The 26,177-nt window shown below is 43.3% G+C and overlaps 2 protein-coding genes across 8 annotated transcripts; one reads left to right on the forward strand and one right to left on the reverse strand.

The window, feature by feature from the left end:
* Positions 1 to 112: 112 nt before the first annotated feature.
* Positions 113 to 5,631, forward strand: mtfr1 (mitochondrial fission regulator 1). Its single transcript, XM_030079232.1, has 8 exons — positions 113 to 231; positions 993 to 1,100; positions 1,412 to 1,510; positions 2,322 to 2,455; positions 2,645 to 2,880; positions 3,073 to 3,334; positions 3,469 to 3,640; positions 3,807 to 5,631. Exons 2-8 carry the CDS (start codon positions 1,065 to 1,067, stop codon positions 3,852 to 3,854), a joined length of 987 nt encoding a protein of 328 aa, XP_029935092.1. The 5' UTR covers positions 113 to 231; positions 993 to 1,064; the 3' UTR covers positions 3,855 to 5,631.
* A 207-nt stretch (positions 5,632 to 5,838) lies between these two features.
* Positions 5,839 to 26,120, reverse strand: pde7a (phosphodiesterase 7A). 7 transcript variants are annotated; one of them, XM_030079226.1, is made up of 14 exons: positions 26,102 to 26,120; positions 25,095 to 25,245; positions 14,813 to 14,873; positions 13,266 to 13,298; positions 12,210 to 12,299; positions 11,385 to 11,548; positions 11,225 to 11,288; positions 9,752 to 9,948; positions 9,314 to 9,445; positions 9,063 to 9,154; positions 8,677 to 8,821; positions 8,488 to 8,584; positions 7,895 to 7,975; positions 5,839 to 7,803 (listed from the first exon to the last, which is right to left on the reverse strand). In XM_030079226.1, the coding sequence occupies exons 2-14, from the start codon at positions 25,230 to 25,232 to the stop codon at positions 7,523 to 7,525; spliced, it is 1,575 nt and encodes a 524-aa protein (XP_029935086.1). In that variant the 5' UTR covers positions 25,233 to 25,245; positions 26,102 to 26,120; the 3' UTR covers positions 5,839 to 7,522. The 7 variants fall into 7 exon arrangements, with proteins under 7 accessions (XP_029935086.1, XP_029935083.1, XP_029935085.1 ...); XM_030079223.1 differs by having other exon boundaries at positions 25,501 to 26,116; XM_030079225.1 differs by having other exon boundaries at positions 25,487 to 26,116.
* Positions 26,121 to 26,177: the final 57 nt, after the last annotated feature.

A 26,177-nucleotide genomic window follows, 5' to 3' on the forward strand; every position in this document is an offset into this window, starting at 1 on the left:
AAAGAGTTATAGAAAGTGTCGATTCCAGTTGATGATACGTTCTATCAATCAAAATAAATAGCCAATAGTGGCGCTTTGAAGTGACTGTATCCGCCCAGCTGTTGTAATCTGTGTAATCCAATTGGCTCAAAATTGTTCCATGACTGTTCCTCCCGCATGCAGATTGACAAGGTGGAAAATTTGGGAATTTTGTGAGCTAACCCGAAGTGACGCTTAGTTCGCCAAGTGTCGGTAAGTTTTGTTTTCGTTTAACGTCAAGGATTGATCCTCAAACGTGTATGCAGCAACTTCAGTTTGAGAGAAGGCTTGGTTTATGTGCGTCTCTGACAGATTGTACTTTGTTAAAAATTCAAAATGATGTTAAAAGTTCGCTAGCTTGCTAAGGATGTTAGCTAGCACGGTCGCTGGCCGCTCATTAGCTAACATGAGCCCGCTGCTCCGTGACTTGTCAGTGTTGTAGTACCGGTCCAACCTCCATGTTCCCTCAGCTGTACTTATTGTAAACAAAGTCACGGCGTTAACTGTGAGCCTGCCGTTTGTTACAATTTAATGTCACTCAATATAAAGTCTGTTGGCTTGTTTTTTTAGCTGTCTTTTCATTAGAGGTAATGTTAGCAAGTTTGCATCAACTTCGGCTCCTTTCTGTTTTCATTTTCTCATGTCGTGACACTTGTCATTGGTGTTCTAGCATTTCAAAAAAAAAACAAAAAACAAGCCAGTCTTGGCTCATCAAAAGTCATTTTATGTAAGTGAAGATCTTAGTTGTTTACATGAAGATTGAGGGGACAAGTGCCTAGCAACGTTTAGTCTGCTGGAAAATAAAAGTAAAAAGGTGTCAAGAAGAGGAGAAACCAAGAGGCTCAAGTTGTTACTGTAATTAACAACTCAAGCCAATCTAAAGTTGTTGTTGTTTTTTTTTGTTTTGTTTTGTTTTGTTTTCTCCTGAGATGATGCCATGGAAATTCCTCACTTGTGTTTTGTGTTTTCAACAGGTTATCCTCCGGTGAAGATGCCCTTAGTCTTGGGCCTGTGTGCATCAGCCCCTGTGAAGTCCATGGAGAGATATGAGTAAAAACTATGCACGGATTGAAATGGACCTGGTACGTGACTCACTGCTGCTATTTCAAGAACTCGCTGAAGTGTACACACAGCACAGATTTCCACAATGCTGTCCCACTCTGATGAAATCATAGCTGTGATATGGCAGGGTTTGGGTCTCTTGTAGTTCAAAACGGTGTAAAGACAGTTTCTTCCTTGTCAGATGTGAAATGCCCTCTGAAGTTTCTGTTCCACCCTGTCACATGCTGCTGACAAGGTGCTGATTTGCTGCCATTGTGGACCTTATGTCAAATATCACCGTGATTGTCAATTTTTTCCCCCCCGATGTATGACACATGCTTATGTTTTGCAGGCTTTTGGATCAGCCAAGCCTTATGGGTCCTCACGCAGTATTGTCAGAAGAATAGCAACTAGTCTTCCTCTTAAACCCTGCCCAAGGGTCCATTTTCAGGTGAGGGAATGTTTTCAGCATCATTTGATTTGAAGATTTTGAAAAGTCAGGCCTGCTGGTCTTAGATAATGAAGAATTCATAGTGTGCTGTTTCAACCCAGTTAGAGTTTGATGTTTTTTTGTTTTCGTCACATTGAATTAGGCCTTTCTGCTCTTCTGGTTTCTTGTTTTTCTGTTTCCTGACTCTTGGTGTCACAGCATGCGATAACAAATCACACACCCTTCTTGACGCTTTCTTTTTAAATCTTCTCGACTGTCTGTTTTGATTTATGAAACATAAGCAGAGTAGATGAAGTCATCACAGACATTAATCATCATTGAAGCATTAAAAATATTCAGAGAATGTTTGAAACTTTAAGAATAAATTGACTTGCTGGTGTTTATTTTTTTGAGATAATTGTATTATTTGAAAATAGTCAATCTCCAGTCTGTAGATTTTTCCTGTTTCCTTCAAAACTGTACTGTCTCTTCTCTTTTCTTCTGTTTCCAGCACCCTTCCCTAGCTATGAGGAATGCAGCATGTCTGCTTTAGGTCAGTTCACTCGGCAACCAACAACAACCTTGTGCTGACTAAAGCCCTGCTGGGTTATGTGCTAGAGCCTTTCATTAACAACGTATAGAGTGTCCTCTATTTTATTACCTTGCCCCTCCCCCATCCGTCCTCTCTCTTCAGCCTTATTGCTTCCTTTATCTTTAGACATAGAAAGAAAGCTCTATTTTTTTAAGCAACAATGTTTTATTTTTGCTTATGGACAAGTTTTGGAGAATTTTTTTGTGCAACTGTTTAACATGGCTCTTCCTCCTCCGGCAGCTTCATCCTTATAATGAGGACGCTGGTGTCCTGAATGAGGCCAGGAGGCAGAACTGTGTCGTGGCCTCTCTGGCTGATGTCAGCTGGATTGACAGGGATGAGGAATGCGACGAAGACTACTTTGGGAGACCCAGGTGAGACAGGGATGAAGAGAAACCTGTTGTCTAACATAGTATAAGATTTGGCATTTTCTCACTCACTAACAAGCACTCCTTAGTGATCTCATTGATTTTTGAGGACAATTACAGTTAACAGTCAGCTTATCTGGGAATTTCCTTGCTTCTGTCTCTGTTGCCTGTCAGTAATTGTCCTTGTTGAAGCAGGTCAGGACCAGGAACGGGGCTCGTGTTCCGATCCCACCAGCCTCACCCTCACAGGAGACCCCTAACCCGACGAAGGTCATTACCCAGCCTGCACAAGGTGGAGCCAGACCCCCAGGGGCCGACAGTTGCCAACGATGAGGCCATTCAGAAGATCAGCGCACTGGAGACAGAACTTGCCAAACTCCGAGCTCAGATTGCACAGATTGTGCTGGCTCAGGAGAAGACCACACAGCCAGGTGTGTCCAACAGTAACTTTAAAACCATTTAGACTCATTTTGCCTGGCCTACAGGATTTCAGGCAGTCACTGATTTTTGGTGTCCCTCTCTCCCCCCTCTGTGATGTCATGTGCCTGCCTCTGGATGGCAGCAGACTTTCACATATTATTACAAGGCTGTGAGATTCCTCTCCCTCTTCTCTTTCACCTCAGCTCCTGCCACTGGGACCCCTCCACCTCCTCCTCCACCCTGTGGTGCCCTGCCTCCACCTCCTCCTCCCCCACCTCCTCCTCCTCCTCCTCCACCCCCCAGCCTGCAGCGCACCTTCTCAGCCATTGACTTGATAAAGGAGCGCAGAGGGAAGAAGATGGACTCCCAGACAATTTTGGATTCAGGGCCCAAGCCGGCAGAAATCCCCAGCATGCTCGACGTGCTGAAGGACATGGACAAGGTGAAGCTGCGATCAGTCAAAAGGTGAGCGTCTGCTTCTGACCAGAATAACTTTTTATCAAACATTTAGTGTTATGTCACATAGCTGCTGTAATGCAATGCAAGTCAGATTTTAGCACCAACATCATGATAACTATCCTCGCTGTTTGTTGCTGTAGATCATCGGAAGTTACTGCCAAGCCCAGTGAGCCCATAGATGCTGCAGCTCTCATCGCCGAGGCCCTGAAGCGCAAGTTTGCCCATCGGTATCGGCACAACAGTGAACAGGATGACAAGGATGATTTCAAAGTCCCTGCCCCAGAAGTGAAACCGCGAACAGAAACCCCCTTGGTGAGAACCTTTTAGGCTCTGTATTATATCCAGTAAAAATAAGAGGGTTTGTCCTCTTACTTTATTATTTTCCTAAGTTGTGGAATCGAGTGCATGTAGTGTAAACAGTGAAAATACTGTCCAAGTGATTTGTTTCATGATCTCTGTTGTCTCTCCTCTGTTCCAGTTTGGGCAGCACATGCTGAAACCAACTGGAAAAAGGAAGCTCCTCTGAACAAACGTGTGGTTCACTGATGAATGATGGTTCTGAATGAGAGGTCCAGATTGACCATGGACACTCTGACGTGCCTTATCTTTGTTTGTTTTGTTTGTTTGGAACGATAAAGGATTCTTCCTGAACCCGACGGCAGGCTGCTCATCTCTGGTCATCGCCTAGTGTGTATCCAGCAGTCATGACCATCTACATTATCTTTGCACTTTGATAACTTCTGGTGTTCACTTTTGTTGTAGAACCATGTGTTATTTTGTTTGTTTAGCCAAATGTCTTCTGTTTTTCTCGTCAGGAGTTTAACATAAATGTGCTTTAATGACAAATGAGAGAAAACTATATTAGAGGCACGTAAGTGCATGTTGTAGTCAGTACGATAGAATCCTTTTTAGGTTATTAATTTTATTGTTTCATCATTAGTTTGTTAGTTTTGTTGAAATTGAAACACAGGATGATTTATCATTTTTGCATTCCCTCTTTTGTAGGGTCTGTGAAAACTTAGAGCTCATCTAGTGCAGAGGAAAGGGAGCGCTTCATGAAACTCTCACTTGAGGAATACTGTGTCATATAGTTTGTGTGAAATGCCTTGTAGTCAGTCTAATTTATGATTGGGGACCATCTATTTATGTTACAGTGTAAGTAAATAATCTAGATTTTATTTAACACAGATAATGTCAGCATTTATCCAGTTATTGATTCTATCAAAGCGTGCACAGTGTTTTTTTTTTTTTGGATTTTAGGGAAACCTTGTCAGCTTTAAGGTTTCTGTTGCATTGAACACCTGTTGTATTGAAAACCCGGTCAAGTCTCAATGTGAGGTCTGAAGGACCTTGTTTTATTGTTGTTGACTCTTTATGTTGCCTCTTAGCTGCCAGTTTTGACAATATTAACTACATAACTTGGCTTTTGCGGGTTCAGGTGTATGCATGCCAGTTTTAATTGCCAGTGTTCATCTCACTTCTTTGAGCTTCTGCTCCACAACCAAAAATATTCCAGTGGTGCTCTGAGCTTCTTTTATTGTCAAACATCAACTTTTGTGCCCCTTTCCCTTCTAATTTGCCATAACCCCGCAAAGTCTATGTTTATAGATTATTGATGGTACCGTTTCATGTCTGATTTTTTTGCTATCAGTCAGCACTGTGCTCCCTTGATGAGATTTGACTCTCCCCCCTTGAAAACACAAAAGGCTTTCGTCAGACTGGTTTCAAAGTATTATCTTCATACTGGAAAAATTCCTTATTGTATTTTTCTCCAGTGGCACCAAAGTACAGAATCTTGAATCCTTTTTTTTTTTTTTTTTTTAAATAAAGAAGAGTCTTGGGTACCTGCAACTTCAATAATGTCCCAAAGGATTTATGCTTTTATGCCAGTAATCATGTTGGTAGAGTAATATCACATTTTCAAGCTGGCATCTTATTTTGGCACAAAGCTCTCTAAAATGTTGTGCCTATGCTACAGTGTATACTGTGTTTGATTTCCCTTCATCACAGGAGGATGACTGTCCTCAGGCAGTATTTTGTTCAGTATGACACTAATCTGTAAGACCTGTGTTCATCATGATTGCACATATTATCCTTAGCATTTCTGTTCACAATTTATGCAGCTGCCGCTCCAAATCAGCTCTATTATTAGTGTTCATAAGGGAAGGTGGACTGAGTGTGTCAGTAACTTAAAATCCTCATTGTTTTTTTAGATCTGTATGAAGAGGCCTGTCTTCCACATAAATTGCTATAAGCTGACTTGAATTGTCAAATCTCCAAATAAAGGATACTGGAAATCTCAACTGTTTTATATTGTGTGGGTCAGTTCTAGCTTTGAGTCGAAAGTGTAACTTGACTGGATTTCAACCTTTTGATCAAAGTCACCTTTCCTCAAGTTCCATTAGTTGCTCGTGGCTAAATGCAATTAACTCTGAAAGATAAGTTATCTTTTACTTTGATTTTTACATTATCCTGCCAGTGTTGAGTCAATAACATGTTATCTACATACCTTAAAATCCAAGAAAACATTTGTCAACAACAGGTTTTATTAATCAAATTGTAACTGCAACAGGCATGTATCAAAAAGGTCAATACAGCAAAGCCTTTACAAAATCTGGCTTGACACTTAAGTCTTCCCAAAAATGGCTGTCGCAACAAATTGTAAACATTTTTATATCAACAGTCTTACAGCACTTACAGCAAAATACAAATCAGCTAAAGTAAGAAAAGCACCGGTTATCTTTCAAAATGTTTAAACACAAACACAATTTGTGCCACTATACAGAATCAAAGTAGACAAACCAAACAGGAGGAAATGGAATGTTCAAAGTCACTCGACCATTTTGTTTCCGTACAAAAAAGGACAGCTGGAGTTGTTCCTCACAACAAAAGGCAAAGGGATTGGACAGTGCATTCAAAGACAAGCACACCATGCACTTGATGGGAATAGGAGTCGGTTTGGTCACTTAGCATATTTTGTGCATAGTTATAAGGCATCGATCGAGCAGTCCTTTAGGTTGCATGTGGCTAATGTGAGAGACATTCTGCGGAGAGGGAGAGTCTCCTAGGGTAGAAGTGATCCTAGCCAGGCAAAAACAACCTCGCACCCCCCGTCCCCCCTCTCCCTCTTGATAAGAGATTGGCAAAACCCTGAGCGAGTTGAGTTGCGCGGAGTGGAGTTCCAGGTGAGATGTGTGCGCAGTGAGTAACTGATCCCCAGTGTGAGAGGCGCCGGTGCCTCGAGTTCAAACAGCACTGAAATATTCTCAAATATCTGCTGCTTCACAAAGGACAGGAGAGGTTCAACAATACCTTCCAAAAAATGAGGGTCTTCGAGATGTGGAGGAAAAGAAGCTGCACGTCCAACACCGTCGTTATTTGGGAGTGCAAAGAGGAGAATACATTGTAGCACAGGTGGAGTTACTTATGGCATCTGGTGTGTTTGAATAAGGTTCTGCTCATGGCTTAAACAGTGGGATGACAGTTCAGACGAGCGGTTCTTCACATCTGTGCTTAGAAGGCAAACCGTGGAGCCAACGTGATTCACTTCAATTCAGTCCGAGGGAAAGAAACAAACAAGAAGATGCGTAAACAGTCTTCGTAGAGGCAGCAAAAGGACTGGGCTTGTCACATTTTTTCATTTGTACATGAGGAAGATTCATTACAAATGCAACACACAACGTTACTCCCGAGCCTTAGGAGAGTCTCGTGTCCGAATACTCAAGTTGTCTCAGTCAAATCAGTTCAAATCATTCTTCAAATCTTTGTTTTCAAATGGCACTTCAAAATACCAGAAAAAAATGTATTCTTCAGTTCTTATACTGGTTTTCCCTTAAGATTCGCCAACCAAAAAATATAGTGGTGTATTCAATCAGTAATGCCAAACTACAGTGGACAAATAAATAAAATAAAGCAAATAAAAGAAAATACAGCAGTAGCCAAATGAGGTATCTATGTATTGCTCTATGCCAAAAAAAAGAGGAATTTAAAATTAAATAAATTAAATAAAATCAGTGGTTTGTCAAAATGGGAGGCAAAAGCAACAAAATGTGAACAAGGTCTTAGGATCGGGTGTGGCAGCAGGAGGGGTGCGGGGCCATACACCGTCCCAGGACACCCCATCCGGCTCCCAGTGTGTGTTGAGGCCCTGAGGCCGGGGTCAAGAGACTCGAGTGAAAGGGCAAACATGGAGTGTCAGGATTCTCTGCTTCCCTGAGGTATTTCTTTGGAGCTGGTTCCTCTTGTGGCTGTCGCTGTGCTGCCGTCTGGTTGGGCAGAGGCAGCTGTGGTGGCCTCTGGGTCCGTGCCCGCTGTGCTGGGCTCTGCCTCCTCAGAGCCGGGGGTTTGTTCCTGCTGCAGGCTGCCCCAGCTGGCCTTGTTCAGCCCCAGGTGGCCCAGCATGGTCTGGGACACACGTGTGTCGGAGAAACGGGCCCACTCTGCAAACAGGGGCTCCACCACATATGTTATGAAGCCTGGAGGGACCGGAGGGCAGGAGGCAGATTCAGGTTAGGGTTAAAGGTGAGATAAAGGCTGTAGCTGATAGCTGATAACAAAGTTACTTGCCGATTTGAATGTTGCCAACTGTGTTGGTGTCTCTGTCACAAAGTGGGCTGACTTCAAGTTTGTGCTTCTTCTCAATATCTCCTACACGAAACAGAATAAAAAAGTAATACATATAATTATTATATGCATTTTTTTAAATTATATAATTATATAATTATTATATTTGATTATATGCCATTATACTTAAGCTTAGACAATACATAGATATCAGGATGAGACTGCTATGTGTCATCTGGGATTTTGGATATCACAGTATTGTGATATGGCATGTGTGTTTTGGTTCTTCTTGGTTATAAAAGGCATTACAATAAAGGATGTAATTTTCCAAGCTTACTAGACTATCTATAAGGGCCATTTGGTTGATTGTATCTATATTACCCAATCCTAATCATACTGTATAGGCTTGTTGTGTAATTAGTCATAATGAAAAGAGACTCTTGGAAGTACAATCAAGAAAAGGTCAGAGGTTCAAAAGAGCAAGAAAAAAGAACTGCATCAGGATCAAAGAAATATAGCAGTGACTGAGTGAATGTATGACAGAGAATGACCCCAAGAACAAACACTGTGAGTGAAGGCAGCAGAGAGAAAGATACCTTGTTGAAAGAACTCCTCCGTCACCTTCTCACTCCACTGTTTGCTGAGCTCCCAGGGTCTGCAGGGGTTGCAGATGTCCGCACACTTCAGGGCCATCTGCGTGGGACATGCAGGAGACAAAACAGTAAATAAACACCCGCTGTTTCCTGGGATTCAGGTCCATGCTTACGGCAGAGGAGGAAACTGACCTGTAGGACAAAGTGGCGGTGGCTGGCATTACTCAAGCACAGGTCATCCAGGTCCAGGTGCGTGCGAAATTTAGACAAGTACTCATTCTGTCTGCTGATGTCCGTGGCCAGAATTAAGGAGCCCAGCTGCCTCTCCATGTTCAGGCTGACAAGTCAAGTGCGGATGGATTAGACAACAATCAGGCTACATAGCGAAGCCTTAAGCATCTGCTTGACATTACCTCTAGAAAACGGCAAGATGAAGTAACCGGCTGAAAATAAACTTAATTTCTACATGTTCGGCAATAACCAGCAGCTGTAATTTCAGGTAACATGCATAACGTCCCAAGTGTTACATAGCCTGGGGTCTAGCAGTTTGTTTTGTACCATTTCAGTGTCAGACTGACCTATCCTCAGCAGGCAGGTGGGAAAACAGCCCAGTCTCTCTGAGCAGGCCCACTGCAGACTTCCAGTGGTGGTTTTCCAGAACTGAGGTATTCTGCAAAATAAAAAAAGGACAAATTGTGCACAAAAGCAGACACATGGATTTAATATTTTGTACTGTCTTCCACTGGATTACATTATAAGTTAGAAATGGCTCTGACAGCTTGAACACTGGGGTTGGATTCCCTGACTGTGTACAAGAGTCAGCTCTCACCCTATAGAGTGTAGCTAGGTAGTGATCAGTCTTGATGAGGAAAAGCTGGTTGACCCCGGGATGGTCCAGGTCATGAGTGGCAGCTGCCAGCAGGCCCAACAGGATGTCACAGGAGGTCAGAGACTTACAGAGCTGCACTCACAACAGAACAATGGCACACAAAACACGATTGCTGATCATTAATAAACAAAATAAATAAATAAATAAATAACTCATTGGACAGGCAAGAGTTCTTTTAAATCTGCAAATAAAAGACCGTCTGCTTACATCCATGCAGTTTTTGTTATAAAAGATCAGGTTATGCATGGATTTGAGTGTGTTTTCTCTCTCTCCCTCATGTAATTTAAGTGATAGACCAGCTGTAATGTATAAAAAAGATGCTGCTTTACATTTTTTTTTGCCTGTGGATCAAAATGTGTGCCATCCTGCAAGTCTCACCATTGGTTCCCGTAGGTAGCAGTACATGGCCTGTGTGACGTCTGCGGCGTGGACAGCATTGTGGTAGGGGTTGTCGCTGTGGTAGTCCTCCTGGACCATGACCAGAAACCTCCAGAGCTTCACCATGTCCAGCTGGAAGAGCTCCACCAGGCCATACTGGTTCAGCAGGTGGAAGGTCAGGGTGATCAAGCTGTTTCCTGGACACGGCCCAAGACGACAACCAGAACCAACATTCAGCTCTCATTTGCTTTGTGCAGGTCTTTTCACTCGTATTCAAGGAAAAACCCACCATGAGATACACGTATACTCTAGTGTATCACCATGTGTCATGTTCCATGTACACGAGTTGTTCCGTTGTGGACTTTTGGAGCTTAATTTTTACTGCACCCACTTTCCCTCTGCCTGCCTTGTCTACACCTGCTTCAGTCAGTGATTTGAAAATTTCACAGAATGACTGTCAACAACCACCAGATATACAGTATAGGATAAAATGTGGACTTGATTCATTCAGCTGTAGATTTTGCATGCAGGTGCAGAGAGTGATGGAAATAGTTATAGAAATAACTGAAAGTTTCACTCACTCAAAACGCATTTTGCAGCTGCATTGCATTCTGGCCCTTTAATGTTCTCATGCAATGACGAAAAAAGCAATGGAAAACCTTTATCTTTGCGTTTTTTAAATTTTTTGGGGTGGCAACAGTAACAATAATCAATGTTTTTATTCTTATCTTATTTATTTAAACAGACTCCAGTTTTTCTTAATATAGACCTCAACCAAATGGTTAAAACATCGCTTGGTGGTAAAAGTATCAAATACCAAAAATTAAACCCTTTAATGAGAACATTAACCCCAAACCTATATGATATTAACAACAGGAAATGTTCATAAGTTTTTTTTAACTTCATAAAAAATGTACATTTATCATCATGCCATGACTTCCTTTACCATAAAATGACATTCATTTAGTGGTAGATTCATTTTAAGTACATCAGCAGGGTTTACTACATTTACCATAAAATGACAATCTGTTTGGAAGCAAATGTTTTTAGAAAATTTATTCGACTGTTTAGGTTGCATCAAGTTACACAGTTCTGTTCAGTAAGATCTCTGAACCTATTATATGTTGAAAAAATGTTTTTTTTTGAACATTTTTTAAATTCAAATCAAACAGTTATGGTTGGAGGAGGCAAACTAAAACAGCATACTATTTAAAGACACAGCAACCTTTATAGATATCTTGCATTTGCCTTTTTGTCAGTGTAAATGACAGACTATTATCACAAGAAATACAGAGATGTGTGCCATCCAACAGATGGCGCCACTGGTAGTATCCTGCATCTAAGGCCAGGTTGGAAAGCAGTATGCAGCATTATGCTGGACTGTCCTGTTAGTGCTGTGTAGCCTGAATTATCATGACATTTCCAACAACTGTAGACCAACATTTCAGATAATATTTTAAAAATATAACCTACCATTAGTCAACCTATCAAAGAGGAAAATGTCAAAATTCCAGCTCCCAACTTTTTCCAGCATGCACTAAAAGAGAGGGAAAACAATAATTAAATCATGACTATTTACACAAGCCTCCATATTGTACAATACTGGTGTGCCTTTATGAGGTGGGTGTCATACCCTGGCCTGTCCAGTGTAGTCCTCATCGAGGATGTGGAGGGGGATCTGCTGGGGGATTCCACGCAGCAGACGGGATGAGTGCAGGTACCTCTGGAAGCTCAGCAGCCTGTGGACCCTCCGTTCAGGAGCAGAGCTGGCCGAGGTGGACCCAGAGCCCAGCCGTGCTTCAAACACACACACATAAGGATAACTGACTAAAAGGTGCAAGAGGTAAATTAAACAACAAATATTTCATTCAATCTTTCTTTCACAAGCTTGATAGGGCTGGTTAATCATTTGGGGTCACACAAACTCAGCAGAGACCTGACACCAACACAGCGATATACAAACAGACCCACTGCTGACACAGCCGCCAACTCTTAAGCCTCTCGTCTGGGAACACACACCAGTCATGCTTTGTCAATGGTCGCACACACACACACAAGCACACAAAAGCACTGTCTGTCTGGATAAACCATCGCTGCAATCCGGAAACACGTCAGCAACGAGGTTGGATTACATTTGGGTCAGGATATCAATGCAACACAGAGACTTGGTCCACGTACATGTTACGAGTTTTTAAAATTGAATTGTGAAAGCAGTTTGCCTTTTACAAGTGGTGCACAACCATTCACGTAGCTTTGATAAAAATCCTTGCACAAGGTTTATGCTAAGACACACCTTGGTCCTTATCACCGTGTGAAATACCTAAGCTGTGCACAAACATCTGTCAATCTCACTGGTGCCGAGTGGGAACTGTACACAGGGTTACAATTCAATGGCTCCATCTTGTTTATCATCAAAGAGGTTGGCAGGCCGGGGAAACTGGCTGTGATTCATACTCACTGTGAAGAGTTCGGAAGTCGATGCACAAATACGGGTGGGAGCTTCTTCGTTCTGGTTCAAATCCAACCTGACTTCTCACTCTCACATCTCCTAGAAGAAATCAGCACATACTTCCTCAAGAGTCATGCTGCTTGGAGAGGGAGACCACTGGAGGTGCTGGGCCGATTAGTATTTGCAAATTTTTTTGATAGTATATTTTACCCTTCTTAGGTGTCACATGGGTGGACTTTGCCACGAGACAAAGCAGTAAGCACTGGTACTGGGCCCTACTAATCCCCCAAAAGCATCCAAAAGCATCCAAAGAGACTCAAACCCCACCCAAATGTACCCACTCTCAGGTGTACTTGGGTATTATAGGGTACTAAAAACCGAGCACTTTAGTGTACTTCTAGGAACACTTTTAGGAACTTTGGGGGATTTTTAGGTGATTAGTAGCTTTAACAGCTTACATAAGACTGTGAATTGACTCTTATGCTACTCCAACTGTATTAAAATAAACAGAAAAGATGTCTTTGCAAATACTATTTGACCCAGGTCTGGCCTGTAGTACCCATGTGCGTGCACAGTCACACACAAACACACAATCCCACTTCCCCAGAGAGAAATTTCAATGAACAGACAGGTCGATCGAATAGCTGAGCATGCAATGGCGTGTCAGAATAGTCTGATCTACTATTAGTAACCAAGAGCCAACTGAGTCATCTACTGTCCATCTATGACCCTGTTAGTAATCAGGCAGAGGAACAGGGACAGGCTAGTACTCCAGACATGGACCAGACAAACGGCGGCCGGCCTGCTTGTAGACTGCAGTCAGGAGCAGTGAGAGCACAGTGAGGTGACAGCATGGTGCTATGGCACTGATGCAGTACAATGCTAGTGTGTCGTTCCAGGCAAGGCTCATACGGAAAATGTCATACTGATCGAGGCGATAAACAGCGCAATGGTATGTTTCCAGCATGGCACTTCTGATTTCAATGTGTGATTGTGTAGTATGTGCATTAGATAAAAATCAAAGCACTCACACAGGTGTGTTCCCCCAACCAGCATGTTACTTACTTGCAAACAGCTGTTTGAATACTACACAAGCTCCTATCAAAATACCAAAAACTAAGAATTACAATTAAATGCATAATGATGCTCAACATTACTTTAAAAAAGCTGTTTGTAAAGTTTGTTGGAATGAATGTGAAAAGTGAACCCATGTCAGTGAATCTCACATGCAGTAAACAAATTATGACCAAGTAATCACTAAAATTCATGCTCTCTTGGGCAGCATGTAGGTTTGTGCGTGTCTGCCCATAAGTGTGTACATCTGTCACATCTGTCACATCTGTAGATGCATGTGCTGGAGCTCAGCACGTGTGTGCTTGTGTGATTAGTGTGTGTTTTAAGAGACAGAGGGTCAGCATTTCCACAGTGGTGATCTGAGGTGGATGTAGGTCACGCCATTATTACGGATGTGGCTAAAGCTCTGAGTCCTGCTATTTGAAAGCACATCAGCATTAACTTGGCAGACTGAACCCTGGACTCGGCAAACACCATGCTGCATTAGCATGCCTCTCCTCATCCTCAATTTAATATAAAATCTACAGAGACAGATGCTTTATTCCAGTGACGTATGAGACTGCCATCATACTTAGCCAAGTAAAATGATTAAAAAGCTAAAGCTCCTTCAGTCGGCTCAATAAATTGCTGTTACTGTGCCCAGACACACGTGGCAGCAGTCAACTCATGGATATTATCAAGCTGGCAAGAATCGACTGGCACCAACAAAGTGCAGCAATGCGGTGTGAAAAGTCTCCATTTCATGTGCCCTGCCTACTCAGCAACCTTCACAAAACTGAGGCAACCTGATAGGCAGAGTCTGCACTGTCAGGATGACTGTCAGAAATTCTGCTTTCCAACTTGCTGCTCACTGTCAGATCTGTGAAGGGGAGTAGCAAAGGTTACAGGAGAAGCCAGGCCAGTCTGTGAGGGAGCTCAGACTGATGTCAGTGTGGGGTCTATGCAGGGGTGTAACCTGCCTATAATCCCACCATTATCCCCAGTAAACTTATTGATGGGGCGGATGTGTTTCCCCAACAGACAGATCAAGGCCTCATCTGGCTGTTCACTAGATGCATTTGAGTCAATCTGCTCAGCAAAGCTAGGAGCCAGCCAGCACTGGGCAGAGACAAATGCAATTGCACACACACCAATGCACACACATGGAAATATTAAAAGAAAAAAAAAAAATAAATAAAATAAAAACAAACATCACTTTGCATCAGCCTTTCGTCTCCTCCAAACCCAGTGGGGTTCTTAATCCTGGCCACTGGAAATGTGGTCATATTCAAAGAACACTGCAGACACATGCACAACCTAATCCTAGAGACTGAATGGACACATAATCTAATGGGTTTCCATCCCTTCATAATCTCTACATCCCTCTCTCCATCTCTGAGTCATCCTTTCCTCTTCCTATCTCACTGCTTCTTAAGCCACTGTGTTATTAAGAAGTAGAAAACAACATGAAAAATCTCTCATTGTGCTGAGAAATGAGTGTATGTGTGTGTGTGTGTGTGTGTGTGTGTATGTGTGCGCTGACAGTGGGAAACACTTACCTAGCATGCGAATGTACAGTGCCGTCTGGTCTGAGCTGTCATAGGAGATGGCCCCTCGTCTCTGAACAAACACAGAAGGAAAGAAATCATCAACAACTGATGTCAAAACCAGGCTTATACAGATATAATATTACATTATTACAGCAATATGATTATTAAGTTATGTTAGCAAATTTGGACCTATAAGTGGTTGATATGCCTTAAGTTAACATGTGTAAACCATGCTCACTCTCACTCAAAGACACAACACGAAGTCAAAAAGATGCAATAAGGGCCATTTTCAATAAATAGGACACACTGGGCCAGACGCAGCAACATTCTCTTAAATTTCTCTTATATTTTCTCTAATTTTTCTGTTGAGAGAAAAAACAAGAGACTTTAATTCCAGACGCACCAAATGCTCACATCTGCTCTTACCCAGGTGCACTGAATGATGAATCCTACCTGTGTGATTTTCTTGAGCATCAGCACTACCGTTACAAGAAAGTCAAAAAGCCATCAATGGCAAAAAAAAAAAAAAAAAAGTGAAGGGACGTACAAATGGTTCAGTATTAAACTACAGACTAAAAAAAAAACAAGAAAAAGAAAGAAATCGCACTGCCCACGCCACACACTCCATGGTGATACTTATGATTACTCTGAAACATAAAATAATCTACACGTGATTGTTCATTGATATTAATTTAAAGCATTTATGCTGTTCCATTATAAAAATGCAAGTTTCCATGTGCTGGACTGTGAGAAATCTTTTTCTAATTTTGGTAAGAGTGCTCTCAAGCACTCATAAAACTTTCTGTTACTCAAGAGAAAAGCAAAAATAACAAAAACTGGTGAATCCCAGAAATCAATGGGCACAAACAAATTGTGATTACCAACAAAAATAAGAAGAAATTTGTTCATATATTGCTTACTGCATCTGGTGGTGTGACTTGGGTATCCACTTCATGATACGTGAAGGGTGGTGTTGCTACTGTTGGTTCTACTCTGCTGTGTGTGTGTGTGTGTGTGTGTGTGTGTGTGTGTGTGTGTGTGTGTGTGAATGTGTGTGTGGTAGAACCGTTGCACCGATAAACAGGTTCCAGCTCCATATCATCTGGCTGATAGGACGCGCGCACACACACACACACACACACACACACACTGCTATCAGTCATGTGAGAAACACACACGTGTCACTAAGACACATGCACAGGCGCGTGTACACACACAAAACAAAATAACAAACTGAAATTAACAACTAATCTTTCTTGACTTGGTTATTGTAATTGTAGATGACGTAGGTTAAGTGATTCAATGTACTTGATGGCAGAGCTCTATAAAGACAACACAGGGAATTTTTGTTTTTGTTCAGACCAAGAGACAGTGTGTCCTTACTTATTTAATCACACCTCATTTCCTGGTGCAATAGCTCCACAACAAAGTGCAACTTTTGTTCTGATACTGTTGCATATGTACAAAGGTCTACCTTGGTTTTTAATGCTTTCATGAGCCTTGAGTACAGATATGCACGTGTACAAATATTTTAATTTGTATAATTGTTTTTGCCCCAAGTTTTTCCAAATTGAATCAGGACTGTCCTAGTTCCTTGAGGCAGAAATGCACTGAAAGTGCTAGGTGTGTGTATTTTAAACATGCCAACTGTTTTCAGTGGCTTGTCATGCCTTAGAAAAGCCAAGAGATGCACTGACCCACCATGACGCATCTCCTCTAAACCTGGATTTGGAGCATCAACCAAGAACCAATAAGGATGCTTTTTCTTGGAGGGCACTGAAGGAAGCCAGGGCATGGATGAAAAAAGCTAAACTAAACTAAAGCTAACTAATTAAATCCAAACCTGATGGATACTTAAGCAAGTTATTTACAATTGTTCAAGTACATGGAGCAAATCTATTCTGCGGACAGTCTACTCACTGGTCTCCATATTTATTAGGCAGACTGTAGAATAGGCTATGGAACCAAAAATAAGATTTAGCTATTTCAGTAACAGTGGTGAAATGCAGGTGCCAGTGTTTCTGACACTTCAAATCTTCTGTCTGCAGTGCGCAACAGAAGCGTCAAATGTTGCACGTCAATTATTGCTCTCAGTGTGGGTCTTTCCTGGTGTCTCTGCAGCACTGTCAAGTGCCTGCAGTGTCCCTCAGCAAGAGCCGGCTCCAGCAGCACGACTCACAGGCACAGTAGTAGTTGTAGTGGGCATGACTCTGGGACTTGCATAGCTTGTGCTCTGAGAAAGACAGCTGCTCCGGGCTAGACTGAGGTGTTGGCTCACCTCTTCATGCACTCCACACATCCTGGCCCCCCTCCAGGCAGACTCTGTGCTCTCCCTCCTGGGGCTACACTCGTCTAGGGTTACCCTCTCTACTGGCAGCCTGCGTGTCTGGCTGATTGGCTCATTGACTGACGTGCCAGCAGGCTGATGGGCTGGTTGGATGCTTGGTAAGCTGAAGGACTTACTGGTTAAAGTATGAGGGGCTGCTTGGCTCACTGACAGCTGTCGTGTTGCCTGGATGACCAGCTAGTTGACTGAATAACTGATTAAGAAGCCGACTAGCAAAGAGATTCTTCTTTAGATTGAAGCTTCAGCTCTGTTTGCCAACTAGTGTTTCCCACATGGCACACAACACAAGCTCTGACGTGAATAGACACAATCTATTTGCATGCATGATTTTCATTCATTAGTATTCTCTTGCACTCTGCCTCACTCCATCCCCCTCCATCTTTTCCCACTCGACCTGTATAGCTGCATGAGCCGAGCTCCTTTCCAAAGAGAAACAAATTTTGGAGCCATCAGAGTATGCCTTCTAAAAAGGGTGGCAAACATTTCCCCGTGTTGAACAAATTTGTGTGAGTGTGTCCAAAATCCAGTCAGGGAAATATTATAGCCTGAACCAGAGAGCAGTGATTTGACACCAGAGCTGATATGTCTGCTTAGATTTTGAGATCATTTAATGACCACCATCACTAATCTGTGCACAAACATATATACATGCATGCATGCTCATTACACAATATCCTTAGATTAGTGTGTACCTCCTACGTACACACACACACACACACACACACACACACACACTCTGTCTGTTTTCTAACCTCATGACACCAACCAATCCAAAGCTAATATTTTACTGGCTAGCAAACAGCTTGACTCAAGGTGGGTAATCTGCAAAGCTGTATTTTAGTGTCAACAGGCCTCTGTGTTTACACACAGCACCAATGGTTAGTGTGAACAATATAGATTGTGTGTATGCATGCACTGTATGTATGAATGTGTGTGTGTGTGTGTGTGTTGTTTGGTGGGTACTGACTACAAGATGCAAGACTTATGGAACTGCACAATGTTGGCACAAGGACTGGGGAGGGGGGAGTCATCGGCCTTGCCAACACCTACCCAAACAAACCGTTTGGCCACAACCTGCTGCAAACACACACACGCACACACACATACACTGGCCAGGAGCCAGTAACCAGTTGGCCCTGAGGTGGACACTGGCATGTGATCCCTTGAGAGATGAAGAAACAGGTGGTGGTGCACACTTTGTCAATGTCACAACCCCACTGTGAAAGGAAGATGAAGTCACGTTTTGCCCTTGAAATGGCCAGCCCACACCACACACCCCTGCCACGCCTCGCAGTGCCAACAGACAAAGCCACACAGCTCCTATGGTCCAACATTCATTAACTCAGGCTCCTTTGTATGCTCTGTGTTTTGGGCATTTATGCTTCACAGCAGAAGGTGATGGGAAATACGGGAGAGAGACATGACGTGCAGAAGAAGTCGCAGGCAGCACTTGAACCCACATTGTCACAAACATATGGCACACGCTGCACCAAGCTGATCTACGCAGCGCTTCCTTTTTATGAGTCAGCTAATAACAAACAAGATCAATTTGATTTGCCGATATACTCTTTGCACACCATTAACCAAGATACCAATCATTTGGAACCATGTTAAGAAAATCAATCGGCGAGGGTGGGAAAACAGACTGTACACTTGTCTTTGAATAAAAACAACTTACTCACTCATCTGTATGTATGTCTACCTGTCATACATCCTGAGTTTTTGTGGACTAGCTCAGCTGCCTACCTGACTTAAGGCCTTCAATCTATCCTTGACGTTAGCATCACTTACTGTAGCACCAGTTACTGGGTAAATTAACTTTTTTTAAAAACCTGTTTGACCCAGAACCTCTGACATCAAACAAGACAAGGCTGGGATGCAGATTTCTACATTTTTGCTAACTCCTGGAGTGTTTTCAGCTCAGGGAATTGTCTTAACCTGTGCCGGTGGATATATTATGTACAACTGTAGAAGAGAAACAAACCATATTGAGCTCTTCTCTCCCTTTATCCCTTATTTCCTGCCCAAAGCGTTATTGTCCCTCATGATCAAAGACTGGGGAAGGGACTATGGATTGGGCTTTGTTCGTTCATTAGTTCATCTGTCCACCACACATGATTCACACATGATTTCTGAGCCTCTGCTGGCCTGTTGCACACTAAAGTTGGGTGAGTGATAGATTGGGACACCGGGTTCCAGGACTTCATTGGCCAGCACAGTGCCTCCACCAGGCCACCAGGGGCAAAAAGCTTCACACTCAATATCTCCAACACTGCTGGGTCAAATGTGATGAGCCTTCGGGGCAATGATGCGTTTTTACATCGATATCCAGTATCCACAAAAATAAACTGATTGGCCCACAACAGCACCACCAAAAGGCGCAAGTCACAGTTTTACTTTACTCATACAGAATCAAGTACATGCACAAATCCAAGCCTGTTTTGCCACCTTCAGTGTGTGCATTTGACTTTGTGGGTTGCAGCCTACCCACACTGACTAATAGAGAGAACAGTGTGACCTAGGTCTTAGCTCAGTGCGTTCTCTGTTTCTTATCTAAGCTGGAGATTTCTGCCAGGGGTCAAGGTGCTCAGGTCCCTGGGGTCAGGAGGTCACATGATGTCAGAACATCAGCCTGTGTGAGTATCCACAGGGATAGAGTATTTGCCATTTTCTGCCTCCTTGAGTTAAAAAGATAAAAACAACACTACAAGAGCTAAGTAAAGTGAACTGAAGTGACCTTCTTGGAATCGTGTGAACCCCTGCTGTATACCTACAAAGGTGTGTCAAATATCTGCCTTTGGTGTACATTATCAGCTAACTTATTATTATGGTGATGTCTGCACAAAGCTAGCACAGTAATGCTTGGTGTAAATGCGTATTAATCAAAATGAAATGGGTTTGCTGCAAGAGCTTCAGTTCAAAATAGTCCAGTGACTACTGCAAATGTGCTCTCCTGCCACGACAGCACTACAGCTGAGCTCATACTGTAAGTCTGCAGCATTCTCAATGGTGTTCAACTGTCTGGTGCACAGTGCAGCGTTCTCACACTTCCCTGTTTCAACCACAGCGATAAAACCTGCCTTCCTCATGTCATGTGTCATAAAAACAGGGTTTTAAGCTGAGGATATCGCACGGTCACACAATGACTGCCAAACAAAGGAGGAAGCCAGCAGTATTCCTATAAACTGTGACATATCAGAAACAAAGCAGAGCACGCACACACACATAAATTCACAAGATAAAAGCAGCTAGACTCAGCACAGCTTCATAAACTGAAAGCTTCCTTCTGAGTTATGACCTCTTGCAGTGCTCTACTGTGGGACGGCACATTCCAGTAAGTGAGTGCTAGGCCATAAACATGGACTTTACTGCACAGGTTTTGACTGAGTGAAAGTATGTGTGTGTATATGTGTGCGTGCGTGTGTGTTTGTGCAACAGCGACTGCTTACACAAAGCCATAGATTGAGTCTACCTGCTGCTAAGAGTGTTTTATGAGTGTCCACTCTGACACACTCCAGCTACACTGAGTTTCTCTGAGAGGGGGGTGGGGTGAAATGGCTCAATGGCCTGGACAAGGCAGGCCAGGTCTCTGTTGGAGAATGACAAGGTAGCGGTGCTGTCACCACAGAGCAAACTGCATGCTTGTCGAATAATAGCCTAATATATCTGCAACCATGTGTATTTTGTTTTTTTTACTGCCGATTTATATGTCATAAAACGATTTAAGGCGTCTTTACGCAGAGCGCTTGCATAAATGTGCTTTTAGGGACACGCTATGAAACAAGCAGGGTTTAAGGGGTGGGGGATGGGGGGCGACATGTTCTCACAGGGTGTCTCTACCCTGCAATGGAATTTCATTCATTTCAAACATCATCCCCAGGCTCTAATTGCTTTTCTGGACCGGCTTAACGCTCCCCTCTCCAAGCCTTCACCTTCTGAGAAGGGAAAATGAAAAACAGGTCTATGACCAGTGTGCCTGAGGGCAACTTCTAAGATATCCTCTCCTTAAGCCTGTAAATGGACGTGTCAATAGGTCTGCCAAGTGCTGTATTTGGTGAGTAAAATGCAGAATCAAGGCAAATGCATTCATCTTTCCTGTACAGTCTCAGCCCACATCTATAGGCCTACAGTAAATATGATTAATATTCAGCCAGAGAGGTTGGCGCTGACACTGTGTCAGTTAGAGTGTTGATGTGTGGAGCCACATTCTCACGGCCGATTGCACTCAACACTGCAGAACAAAAACAGAGTGGTCATGTGATAACGGGGGCCCCTTAGAGAGACACACAGAATATGTTTCAGTGAGGAGAGGATGTAAGGTTTGTTGGGATCCTGTTTATTAACTGAAGAACCCACATCCTATTTGAGTCGGGTCTAATGAAATAAACACTGCCATACTCTCCAGTTCACTTTCGTTTCATTCAAGCACATTTTGCAGAAGCCTAACTTCAGCAGTGCGAGGGTTAAAGGTTTTGTGTAAGGTTGTGAAACACCAGAGTAAGAGTCTGAACGGCTCCTTCAGCATTCTTACCACATCCTGAAACGACGTCAATCCGATGGCACTGCGTGGAAGAAAAAGCTTATCGGTTCAGTTAAGATCAACAGACTGACTCCCTTAAAAAGAAGTAGTGTAGTGTATTCCCTTATCAGACTCTGTGCAGAAACACCCATATCTAGTGCAGATGAAACAAGCAGTGCTATCTGCTGCTGTTGCGTAGAGGCCTATCATTTTCTCCTCTGCGTGCATGTGTCAAACATCTCAAGAGTAGCAGAGTTGATCTGGGGTTAGTGGTGAAGGCGCTCTTAATGATCTCATTGACTAAAATGTGAAGGACTAAGCTGACAACAGCCCAGTGTTGCCACTTCAAGCAACTTTCTCTCCTCGCCTCCTCGTCAAAAGCCATGTGACTGCCAAGCCTCATCAATATTGTGCATCTGTTTATTGATTCTTGTAACCGTGTTGCATTAAAAACAAAGCTAAATGTCAATTACACAGCCTCATCATAAAAACAGTGTGTGTGTCACCAGTATCAAATCAAGACATAGCAGCCACATGGTAGAGAAATCTACTCTCACTCTTGCTGTGAGCAACACTCCTGGGATGTAAACAAGGACTGGCCTGCAGTAATGCCAGCCTACCTGCGGGTGCACATGTAAATGCAAGTGTGTGTGTTGTACATGTGTACGTGCATCCTAAATGTGAACCACATGACTCATTGCTGTGTCCTACACTGTCGACAGGTCCTTTCATACTGCACAAATCTAATCTGTCTCAGTCCTGTGTTGGCCATTCAGTCCAGAGAAGCCAAAGGGGACTCGCATGCATCTTCGAGTAAAAGCAATAAGTCGGGCGAATCATCTTCAAGCTTGGTCTCAGGAATTAATCAACAACTAGCCGACATGCATGTTGATAAAAACAGTGCGGGCATTCTACTTGCTAAATGAGCCCATTTATTTCACGCTATTGCTGCTTGCAACGCCTCTTCAAGAGCATATTTACACCCAATCATATGCATTCCACAACCACAGAATGACACATTCTTCTAGGAGCCCGTCATCTCTTCAACCCTACTCTTTCGTCCTCTGTCCTCAAGAGGAAATGTCTTCATCAGAAGGGGAAAGAGAGAGCGGAGTGGGGGGGTGGAGGGGTAGAGGGAGCTTGTGAGTGAGCGGAACAAGATAGCCAGAGAAAGAAAGAGACTGAGACTCTGGCCATCTGTGAGTCTGGCAGCAGGCCAAACCACTGCCCCCAGAGCCCAGGCACATGCCTAACTGCCTCTTTCTGCAGTGCTAGTCCAGCCCTGCTTCCACAAACAACAGGCCTGTGGAACCACACACAAAAACACAGCAGCCACCAAGGACAAATGCACCCGTATGGTCATACACAGGGACTGAAGACACAATATTTAGAGGAGTGTAATTGCTCTGTGACAAAGACTGAGTGACTGTGTTGTGCGCATGTCTGTGAGAGTGCGTGTGTGTTTGTGTGTGTGTGAGTGAATGCACATGCTCATAACCTGCATCCAAATCTAACAATATTTGTTAGGGAAAAAAAGATAAATGACTATGTTAGCAGGTCTGTGTTTAATTACTGAACCTCTCTGTGTCAGTGTATTGTTTTGGCACGAAATACAATTTAAGGTTCACAAGTTTGTGAACCCTGAATTAGTGATTCAACATTGTTCCCATGAAAATGGCATGCAAATCTTTCACAGTTGTTTCACTGGAACCTCACTTAACACTACTAAGCCAACTGCATACTGCAAGCAAATCATTTTTCATAACAAAAGGCGCACAGTGACAGCACACCACACATTCTCCACTGACTGAAAATGAACTGTGGCCCGCTCAAGAGAAAGCAACTGGTAAACCTGAGCGACAAACACAAAAGGGGTTACTCTTGCGTTCATATGCTGACAGTAAGCAATCTCATGTTATGCTGAGATGGAGTTTCTCCTGAGGTTTTGGGATCCCTCCTTTGAGCTGCGGCCTGAGAAGAAGCACAGTCAGTCACACTGGACTGCCCCAGAACAGAACAACCAATGTGTGGCGTAGTAACAGGATTCTCCCCTGGCTAGCAATCCCTGCCCTGGCATTACTTTCAAAAGCCTGCCTCACAAAGACATACAGCGATGATGGAGAGGTAGGATAATGGCTGGCAGCATGCAGGAAAAGACGGATGGATAGAGAGATGGATGGATTGTAAGTTAAGGCTTGTCCGGCCAACATATCCAACATTCCACGACATCTGAAGAAATACTAATTACCCCAAAAGCCAAAGACAAGCCAAAGGGGCCAAAAGGGACAGACACTTTGAAGGCCTTTGATAGACAGAGCTGTGCATCCCAGGGAGTTGCCTGTGATCGTGTGGTGGGTTCAAAGCAGACACACATGGGTGGTTATGTGGAGCAGGGTGCTGGACAAAGGGCTAATGGACGGCCCATTGAAGGGGAAGCTCACACAGTCAACATCAGTAATTCAACGGCTGGTTAATGTGCTGGGGGACTCTGCAGAAGTCTCTGTACATGAGCACCTAACAGAATGTGACCTCAAAAGATCAGAGGGCATGCTGCTGTTTTAGTGCACAAACTACATAAGCATTGGCAAGAACACTTTAAAGTGAAACAATCTGAGGAAGCAGGGCACAGTAATATGACTCAGTGTGTCTGAATTGAGGATGCAGGCACACGTGGGTTACAGTTAGTGAAGCAAGTGTACTGGACAAAGGCCTAATGGACGGTACACCATCTGAGACACATGCACATACATGACAACAGTGACTCAATGCTTGGCTAATGCACTGGAGATGCATTGTGCTACTGGTGCGAGTTGCTGTGTGCACGAGAGCCAAACAGGAACGTGACCTCACAACATTAACACTGCTCTGTGGCCTACCTTTCCTCTTGCAGCAGAGGAGAAATATAGAGGCAGGCTTAAAAAGAGGCACTCTACCAAGAGCACAGGATTCTGAGAAAGCAGGAAGTTCAAGTATAACTTGGTGGTTTATGTTTCTCTTGTCAATGTGTCAAAGGATGTTAACATAATTAACAGCGTGGCACGTTCCTGACACATGTAGCCAGACTCAGAGGACAACTGTTGAGAATGATCTACTACTTTGGATATTACACTGCCAGTGCACTGGCTAAAGTGTATGCAAAGAGGGCCCCTATATCTTTGCACAACATGCACAAATGCAAAGTGGTTAGGGGATGGTCTGTGTGTGCGTGCGTGCGTGTGTGTGTGTGTGTGTGTGTGTGTGTGTGTGTCAGGGCCTAGGGAACCAAACAACCACCTGCAAGATTCCAGTGGATCATTCACATCTCTGCAGAAACGTGCAGGTTGCAGGCCTGTGTGATTCCCAGCACCAATCCCATGACCATTAAATGTTAAAACCACAGGGAAATGCTGAAGATTTTTCTTTTGCTTCTTTTTTTTTTTCTTTACCTGTGACAGCTGTCTTGGATCAGGAGCCCCGAACAGAGATGAGCTGGAGCTGAAACTAATGGCTCCCCTCCGGCTGAGGACATGCTTTGGAACCGGCCTGTCTAGAGGCAAAACCGGCAACTGATAACATACTTCCATTGAATAGTCAGGGCTGGATCCGGGTCAAAAATATAAAAAAAAAAAATAATAATAAATCAAACAACCAAATGTCAAAATAATAGTTGCAAGGCGAAAATAAATGACTGGCAAATCTCACAATCTTGCAAAGCGGACAAAAAAAATCTTTCAGTATAGTGGAAAAGATTTGTTATTGAGCTGCAAAGTATTTCTGTTCATTGTGAGCGACTTAAAACTTGTCCAGATCGCCTACATAGATGCTGCGTCTTTTCTACCTTCATCGTTTTACCTCCTTTGGTCTCATTGTATGGGAAAATTTCATGCTGCTTTTGCATTTGCTCCTTTCCTCCTCATTTCACTCAAATCCGGGCCCACGAACGACGAGACCATACCATTTTCTGAGTCTTTATAGAGACGCTTCCTCATTTTCGGTCAAAAAAGACGTCCGCTCATGTGCGTTTCGTTGCCTTATAGATCCGCATATCACATATCCCGAAATGAAAACAAAAGGCACGACCACTTCCAAAAAATGTCATCAACGTATATTATATGCAACACCGGTGGATGAAGTGATACAGCTCCAGGATGTGAGACCTTGTTCGCCGTAGCTTGGAGGTTTTTTCATTCAGGCTTACTGTAGTAAAGAAGCATAATCAACATGTAGGGCTTTTCTGTCTTTTTTTTCAGAAGCTGCATGAAGAACCAGTTGTCTAATTCACCACAAACCGTAAAACACAAAGTGGCTCAGAGAGGGAACCCCGACGTTCATCTCATTCACTGCGGATCCGGCGGATGTAAAAATACACAAATAACGGCACGTAACGCAAAACGGTTGACAGGAATGACACAATATTAACCCAAAGTGTGTTGATTTCCCTACAACTACCTACCTATCGTCCTAAACATTAGCCTACTGTATGGTTTTAAAGCACACACCACCTGCCAGAGATGGTGCTGTTGGAGCGA

The sequence above is a fragment of the Myripristis murdjan genome, chromosome 20 (assembly GCF_902150065.1).
Source record: "Myripristis murdjan chromosome 20, fMyrMur1.1, whole genome shotgun sequence".
Classification (NCBI taxonomy): Eukaryota; Metazoa; Chordata; class Actinopteri; order Holocentriformes; family Holocentridae; genus Myripristis; species Myripristis murdjan.

What these genes read in the sequence shown, in the direction of transcription:
- mtfr1 (XM_030079232.1), top strand. Translation starts at nt 1,065, where the DNA reads ATGAGTAAAAACTATGCACGGATTGAAATGGACCTG. An exon ending in GCCCAAGGGTCCATTTTCAG is followed by an intron (nt 1,511 to 2,321) that starts GTGAGGGAATGT and finishes CTCCTCCGGCAG; the next exon opens with CTTCATCCTTATAATGAGGA. An exon ending in CGCGAACAGAAACCCCCTTG is followed by an intron (nt 3,641 to 3,806) that starts GTGAGAACCTTT and finishes CCTCTGTTCCAG; the next exon opens with TTTGGGCAGCACATGCTGAA.
- pde7a (XM_030079226.1), bottom strand. Translation starts at nt 25,232, where the DNA reads ATGGAAGTATGTTATCAGTTGCCGGTTTTGCCTCTAGACAGGCCGGTT. An exon ending in ATTCAAACAGCTGTTTGCAA is followed by an intron (nt 12,300 to 13,265) that starts GTAAGTAACATG and finishes GATTTCTTCTAG; the next exon opens with GAGATGTGAGAGTGAGAAGT. An exon ending in CACCTGCCTGCTGAGGATAG is followed by an intron (nt 8,822 to 9,062) that starts GTCAGTCTGACA and finishes TTGACTTGTCAG; the next exon opens with CCTGAACATGGAGAGGCAGC.